General features: G+C 49.5%; 2 protein-coding genes across 2 annotated transcripts; one reads left to right on the top strand and one right to left on the bottom strand.

The window, feature by feature from the left end:
* Positions 1 to 1,162: 1,162 nt before the first annotated feature.
* Positions 1,163 to 2,950, top strand: LOC119287721. The gene is made up of 2 exons (XM_037567318.1): positions 1,163 to 1,562; positions 2,633 to 2,950. The coding sequence occupies exons 1-2, from the start codon at positions 1,250 to 1,252 to the stop codon at positions 2,674 to 2,676; spliced, it is 357 nt and encodes a 118-aa protein (XP_037423215.1). The 5' UTR covers positions 1,163 to 1,249; the 3' UTR covers positions 2,677 to 2,950.
* Positions 2,951 to 4,580: 1,630 nt separating this feature from the next.
* LOC119287720 (phenylalanine ammonia-lyase-like) lies at positions 4,581 to 7,109 on the bottom strand. Its single transcript, XM_037567317.1, has 2 exons — positions 6,715 to 7,109; positions 4,581 to 6,598 (listed from the first exon to the last, which is right to left on the bottom strand). The coding sequence occupies exons 1-2, from the start codon at positions 7,107 to 7,109 to the stop codon at positions 4,852 to 4,854; spliced, it is 2,142 nt and encodes a 713-aa protein (XP_037423214.1). The 3' UTR covers positions 4,581 to 4,851.
* Between the last annotated feature and the right edge of the window lie 279 nt (positions 7,110 to 7,388).

The raw sequence follows: 7,388 nt of genomic DNA, 5'->3' as shown, positions 1-7,388 counted from the left end.
AATCCCGATCAGGAGTCACTAGAATTTGGTTCTCATTTGAGGTAATCATGGCAATTTCATTTTCCTATCTTTTTAGTTTTTCTATCGTAATATGACATTCCTAACAATTATTATTAGACATTTCAAACTGAGGATGTATGGATGAAAATTTACGATTAATATTTTGCCAATGAAGTTAGACATACACATGTTTATATAGTGTGCAAACACAAACATATACATATAGTATTAGGGGCCCACGTCATCGAGTTCGCCCAAGGGCCTTTCGAAACATAGGGCCGGCCCTGTTTACATGCAAGACTTAAGATAAGACTATCTTATCAACCATTGTACATGCCCTAACTCGCCTCCAAGCACCATCAGCGATTAAAGTCCCCTCCAAGCACCATCAGCGATTATCCGTGCACTGGATAGTGTATTTACAGAGACCGTGGCCGATATGTTTTTTTTTCGTGTTTCTAATCGATCACTAGCCCTTTTTGCCTATCGATGGCTAGGGTTTACAATTCCCCTCCAAGCACCACCAGCGATTCACCTCCCTTTTGCCTACCGCTCCAGTAGCCGATGGCGCGGTAGAGAATTCTGATGCCTCTGCTCTGGCTAATAGTTTAGGTTAGGGTTTTTAGTCCTCGCGCGGCGATTTTTGGGTGGTCGGCGACGCTCCTTCATTGAGTTGGTCTTCCGGGCTCCGACCCTTCTTGAGTTTCACTGTGCGTGGGCGGCAGCGAGTTATGGTGTCAGACACTTCAGATCGATTCAAGGGTTTAACGACGATGATTGCGGCTATAGGGCACCGATCCTTAAGGGCACGGGCATAAAGACTTCCCGACTGTTATCAGCAAGGTCAGCCGGCTCCGGTAGATGAGCGGCGACGGCGGCCAGTCGACAACTCATCTTGGCGGCAGTATTGGTTGTTTGGTGGTCCAAGTATCTCGATGTATTTTTTAATTATGTTTGGGATATTTGTCTGATGAACTTTTATAAGAGATACGGATGCTTCTTTAGCAAAGAAAAAGAAAGAAATAATTTTTAGGCAAAGTTTTTTTTAGACAAAGTGATCTTTTTTTCTAGGTACGATTTTAACGCAACGCAAATGCCGACTACCAGTCGTCCAGTCTACGGCCCAGCAAGGAAAAAAGGGCCCGGCTTAGGGTCGCGGCGGCCGGTCCAACCAATCGTGCCATTCGTGCTGCGGCGGAGTCAGCTACAGGGCGGCGCAGACGAGAGCCAGCGAGCGAGGGATCGAGCGATGGCGGCGGCGGCGCTGCGGGGGATCGGCGCGAAGCTGTCGGCGAACCCGGAGAAGGTGACGAGCGCGCTGCTGCTGGGCTCGTTCGTGGCGCTGGCTTTCCGGTCGTCGGAGCAGCAGGGCGAGATCGACGAGCTGGAGGCCCGCAAGTCCTCCCTCCGCGCCGCCAACTCCGCCATGTCCTCCACCATGTGGGCCTGGAGGGAGGAGCTCGTCAAGCTCGCCGCCTCGCCCTCCCCGCCCATCACCGCCGCCCGCCTCCGCCACATCTACGGCGAGGAGGACCTCGCCGTCCCGGCGCCCAAGCCGTCAGGTATGCACCTCGCTGCTTTCCCGCGATTCTGCCGCGGTGATATACCGATTCTCCCTGCCGTAGCTACAGATTTGTCATTTCTCAGAAAAAAAAAGAACCTTCAGATTTATCACTACATTTATGGGGGCTGATGCTAGTCTGAACCTGAAGTCAAAGCTGAAGGCATGTTTTAGCTTGTAGGAGTAGATCCTTACTCAGCCAATCCTTTGTTCACATTGATTCTGAAGCATGTTAGACCTGCGTTTATCCATGTACTGGATAGTGTATTTACAGAGATTGTGGCATGCACTGCACATTTGGAGGCGCTGTGTGGTAGGCATCAGAAGGGGTTTGAGTATTGGAGGTGATGTGTTCATTTTAGGAGTTCATGGCAGGCGGGTAACAAATCAATGTTGTACTGTAACTGTAACTGCGTAGAGTTTTCTTTGTCCATGTTATTATTTGGCTGGAATTTCATGTTGGTTGGACATCATAGTCCTCAGAGGTTTCATTTTCCATCATAAAACAGTAGTAGCTCGAAATGCTAGAAGAGACGCTTCACTGTATGCAATGCGTAGGTTAGTATGTACTAAATATGCAAAATGGACCTTTTTGAACCTATATTTTCGGGCCGGTTCGGTTCATGTATCCCATTATATTGTGTCCAAGTTTGCATGTCTATGTTTGGTCTGATGATAGACAAAACAAAAGGGTAGGATCACAGGATTTACATATTGATTCTTGGCATCGGTTGTGGATATCGTTGGACTCACTGTGTTGAAATTGAGCTGATCCCAAGGCATGCCGTAATTTGCATATAAGGCCATGTGTGCTCTTCACCTGGTGGTACCGTAGCCATGAGCATTTGCCTTCCTTCTTGAACTTTTGGATCATATTTGGCTTACAACCTCAAGGCATCACAGCACACATCGATGCACATTGCTCACAACAAAAGAACCGGGAGCACAAACAGTGCACCGTGTAGTTTTTGTCGAGCAGTTCTACATACTGTAAATTTATTGTTTTTTAGACAACTGTAAATTTATTGATGCACCATGGCGGGGCATAACATTTGCCTTTTCAATCTGCAGGCACGGATGCCGAGGAGGAACATGTTCCCCTAAAAATATCATGAACTCTTCCCCGATGCTTGTTGTCAAATTGCAGAACTGGTCCAGAGTAGTTTTGCACTGAGTTGCAATCACGGTTTCTGTCGACCTAACATAAAGAACCATATCTCCTTGTGGCGCTGTTTTCTTCAGCTAATGAACAGCCATAAGGTAGTCTTGTGTAGAAAGCTCAGATGTTGTTGTCCTCGCACTTATATTTCCTACCTGAATGTCTTCACACACAAACAGTTATGAGATGTATAGCTCTCGTTTGAGCTCGTTTAGGGCTTTGGTTGTGCCGATTGCTCTCGTCTCTTTTTCTGTTCTGTTTGGTTTCTTCCGGGCTGTCAGCATTGGACACAAAAAACGAGCCAGAGCTCCTGATGAAGCGGAAAGCATTTGGTTGGCTAACTCAAGTTGGATGCAGATGATGTGTAGCTTTTTCTCACGCCAGTCCGATCTCTTGGTACAGTAAATGGCACGTTGCAGTGCCTGTGGTGTTACCATAGTTTGCTCCCCTTGCTTGCTTGTGAGGGGAGCCCTTCTCTGGTCTCTGATGTTACCGTAGTTCACTTGGTTGAGAACTAGACGGTTGCTTTACTAGAGATGGTGACATTCGCTGAAGCACAGGATCGCTCTGGTCTGATCTTTTTTGAACTGTGGCAGCAGCCCAAAAGTTGATCGTTTGTTTGGGGATGTCACTGATGGAGAATTTGGGTCTGACAGTATTTTTAGATCTACAAAAAATCATTCGTTTGGGGATGTCCAACATTCCAGGAACTGCATTAACTGATGTTCATCCGAGTGAACCGTATGCTATACTTCTCCCATAACCATACCTGAATCATGAGTCCATCGCTAATTAGTGTACTCTTGTAATGCAACTACATAAATTATATAAAATAAATGCAATATCATCTTTGTTTTTTAGCCTCTATATCAGGTTGTTGAAGGTTATCTTAGTTCCATATTTGGGTTTAAAGTTAGCATACATAGACTGTACTTCATCGGAGAGGGAGAAAATGTTTTCCCCTCCTGTGGAAATGTGTGAGCAGCTCCACATCCATGATGGAGTTACACATGGCTTTCCCTTGAGGGTAAATGTGTCGTCTTCAAGATCATACCCATTGGCGACCCAGTCCAGTGATTTGCGGCGATTGTGTACTGGCTTCATCTTCAGGATGTCTCCGAGTCCCGCCATTCTGATGAGGTATGTTTTCGTACGTGAATTGCGAGTATGTCTGAGTTGAGTGATTTGGGAGGGAACTAAGGAAGAGCCATGTATCTTCGACAGGTCCACCTATGGTGAGGTGTTCATGGGGCCTTTGGCTCATCAGAATGTAGAGAAAATCCAAAGGAGATATCCAGAGAATTGGGAAAGGGGACCAAGGAAGAGCTATATTTCGACATTCCCGCATATCGTCAGCAATTTGAGGTAAAAATTACAAATATCTTGTTTCAGTACTCCCATGCGCAAAGCGACTTTGACCATAGCATGCCCATCATTGATTACTGTTCACATGTACAACACCCACATGCATGGAGTATGTGATAATCTTGGGAAAACATCAAAAGAGGGATAACATTATTTTTCTCATTAGCGTAAGTGGGATAGATGATTTGGATTTAAGTACTTTGGGCCGGTTTCATTCAAGGATACCGTGAAAGATCTCTTATAATAGAATTTGCGATTTCTCACAAGGTTCACAAAACGGAAAAGAAAAAGGGGCCCGATGCTATATCCGTTTAGACTTATGACCATTCAGGAACAGAGAGATACAAGTCATCTGCATCTGAGCAGTAAAACCAAACCAAACCCTTTACAATCCTGCTTCCATTACATGTCATACTGTAATTGGTCAACAGAAATAATTAATAGAAGGCATCACATCATATTAATCCTGTTCGGTGTTGATCTCCACCAGACAACTGTTGTAAAAAAGACCAATACATTTATCACAAATATTACCATACATAGTACCCTTCTATAACTTACATCATAGAAGTTGTACAAGTTATGCAGTTGCAATTTTTGGCAACAACATGGCAGCTCTGAAAGAATTTTCCATCCCACAAAACATCGATTCTTAAGAAAATACAGTTGAAAAAATATTATCACTTATCAGCTAAGAGAGTACTCCAGCTAAGAAGATACAGAGCCTTCTGCACACAGTCTTCTCTTCAGTTTCTTGATCCTCTGTTCAGCAGAGAGGCAAGGGCTCACCGTTCCACTCTTTTAGGCACTCCAGCAGCGCGTCGATGTGCTTGCCCTGGTTCATGGCGACAAACACCTTGTCCACCTCTTCCCCAGGAGACCGTGTCTTCTCCCCAGTCAAGTACTCAGTCCCAAGCTCCTTGCGCACGAACCTGTAGAGCGGGTATGACCGGCATTCGGTGATACGGTTCTGCCGTGTGGCGGTGCCGTTCTCCATGGAGGCCCGGGCAGCCTCAACCTCCTTTGGTAGCACTGCACGGAGCTCCTGCTCGAACGCGGCAAGCTTGGCAAAGACGGATGTCTCCACGTCGCGTTCGGCCTCACCATTGGCCAAGGCGTGCTCCACGAGAACCGCACGCATCTTCTGCATCAGTGGGTAGTTGGCGCTGCAAGGGTCATCTGCATACGCAAACACCGCCTCACGGTCAATCGTGAGCAGCAGGTCTTTCTCGCAGAATCGCGCATTGTGGAGGTGCCCATTGTTGGTGGTGCTCAATGTCTTCCTGGCCGTCATCTTCACGCAGCTCTTGACGGCATCCTTGACATTCTCCTCAAGATGGCGGAGGTCGATGGCCTGGCACAAGGCGACCATGAATGTGGAGGACATGAGCTTGAGTATGTCAATGGCCTCGGCGGTCTTCCTGGAGGAGATGAGACCGAGAGAGTTGACATCTTGATTGTGTTGCTCGGCGCTTTGGACATGGTTGGTCACCGGGTTCCCTAAGAACTGGAGCTCGGAGCAGTATGAGGCCATCGCAATCTCAGCTCCCTTGAAGCCATAGTCCAAACTCGGGTTGCGCCCGCCGGAGAGGTTGGAAGGCAAACCGTTGTTGTAGAGATCGTTCACCAGCTCCGAGAACTGGGCAAACATGAGCTTGCCGATCGCAGCAATGGCAAGCCTGGTGTTGTCCATGGACACGCCGATAGGCGTACCCTGGAAGTTGCCGCCATGGATGGCCTTGCCACGGGAGACGTCAATGAGTGGGTTGTCGTTGACAGAGTTGATCTCACGCTCGATTGACTTGGTGGCAGCGCGTATCACCTCTATCTGGGGGCCAAGCCATTGCGGCGATGTTCGGAGTGCGTACCTATCTTGCTTTGGCTTCATCAATGGGTCAAGTTCGCCGAGCTTCTTTGCGAGTGCCATGTAGGAGCTTCCTTCAAGGATGTGCTCCATGATGGCGGCAGCCTCGATCTGTCCAGGGTGGTGCTTTAGCTTGTGTGTCAGGTGGTCAGTGTACTCCGGCTTGCCGTTCATGACCTCACAGAAGACGGCCGATAGAACCTCGGCAAGGAGGCTGAGGATGTTAGCCTCGAAAAGCACCATGGATGCAAGCCCGGAGCCCACTGCTGTGCCGTTCACCATGGCAAGCCCTTCCTTGGGCTGCAGCTCGAAGAAGCCATGCTGGATACCGGCGATCTTGAACGCCTCCGCCGCGTTAACCTTGCTGCCGTCTGGGGCAGTGGCCACGGAGTTTGCCCGACCGGTCACCAGGCCCGCGATATAGGAAAGCGGAACAAGGTCGCCGGAGGCGGTGATCGTGCCCCGGAGCGGCAGGCATGGTGTCACGTTGGCGTTGAGAAGCGCAGCAACCGTCTCGAGGATCTCGAAGCGGATGCCGGAGTACCCCTGGAGCAGAGTGTTGACACGGACGAGCATCGCCGCCCTTGTTGCTGCGGCAGGCAGAACATGGTCGTGGCCACCTGTGCCGAAGGCTCCGGCATTAAGGAATCTGAACAAACAAGAAGTGGACAAGAAAATAAGGCTTCCAGGTCACAAAAACAAAGGAGTACAGGAGGATCAACAACTGAAATATCTAATTTGTTGATGGTTTTAACTGATTCGTACCTGATGAGCTCCCTCTGGAGAGCGCCGCCCTCCTTGGTCCTCCGGTGGGAGGTGGCACCGAAGCCGGTAGTGACGCCGTAGCTGTCCGTGCCATTCGCCATGCTGTTCATGACCCAGTCACTGCTCTCCTTGACCCGGCAGCGGGCAGACTCGTCGAGCTCCACCCTGGTCTCAGCACCAGCGGCCACAGCGGCGACCATGGCGATGGTCAGGCTGGCGCCCTCCATGGTCACCACGGGCCTACGGTACTCCTCGACCATCCGTTTCACCGCGTCCAAGTGGCTCCCGGACAGCTCCTCCGCCGCCTTCCCCCAGTTCAGCGGGTCGGCCCGCGCAGGCTGCGCCAAGCACAAGCTGTTGCCGTTGCCGGCGACCTGCCCGTTCTCGCACTCCATCGAGATATGCAAACAAGTAAGCTAGAAACTTGGTAGGTGTAAGTGTCTGTATCTGGCTCAGGCTTGACCAGGATGAACTCTCAAAGTGGTAGGCGGACTTGCGCTCAAATTGGAGAGGAAAGCGAGGGAGGCTCTTGTTGGAGAGGAATGGAGGAAGAGCATGGGTTAAATAGGCAGCGAAGCTAGGTAGGGTGGTGGGTGGGTGGGTGGGCGGGTGTGGACTTGACCGCTGGATTGGTCCTAGTCGCCAGTCGGGGTTGGTGTATTCTTGTGTTAATC

The sequence above is a fragment of the Triticum dicoccoides genome, chromosome 4A, assembly GCF_002162155.2.
Source record: "Triticum dicoccoides isolate Atlit2015 ecotype Zavitan chromosome 4A, WEW_v2.0, whole genome shotgun sequence".
NCBI classification, from domain to species: domain Eukaryota; kingdom Viridiplantae; phylum Streptophyta; class Magnoliopsida; order Poales; family Poaceae; genus Triticum; species Triticum dicoccoides.
This window is presented reverse-complemented; position numbering and strand designations above follow the sequence as displayed.

Excerpts from the sequence above, each read along its gene's own strand:
- LOC119287721 (XM_037567318.1), top strand. The coding sequence starts at position 1,250 with ATGGCGGCGGCGGCGCTGCGGGGGATCGGCGCGAAGCTGTCGGCGAAC. Across the intron at positions 1,563-2,632 it reads CCCGGCGCCCAAGCCGTCAG|GCACGGATGCCGAGGAGGAA; the intron begins GTATGCACCTCG and ends TTCAATCTGCAG.
- LOC119287720 (XM_037567317.1), bottom strand. The coding sequence starts at position 7,109 with ATGGAGTGCGAGAACGGGCAGGTCGCCGGCAACGGCAACAGCTTGTGC. Across the intron at positions 6,599-6,714 it reads CTCCAGAGGGAGCTCATCAG|ATTCCTTAATGCCGGAGCCT; the intron begins GTACGAATCAGT and ends TTGTTTGTTCAG.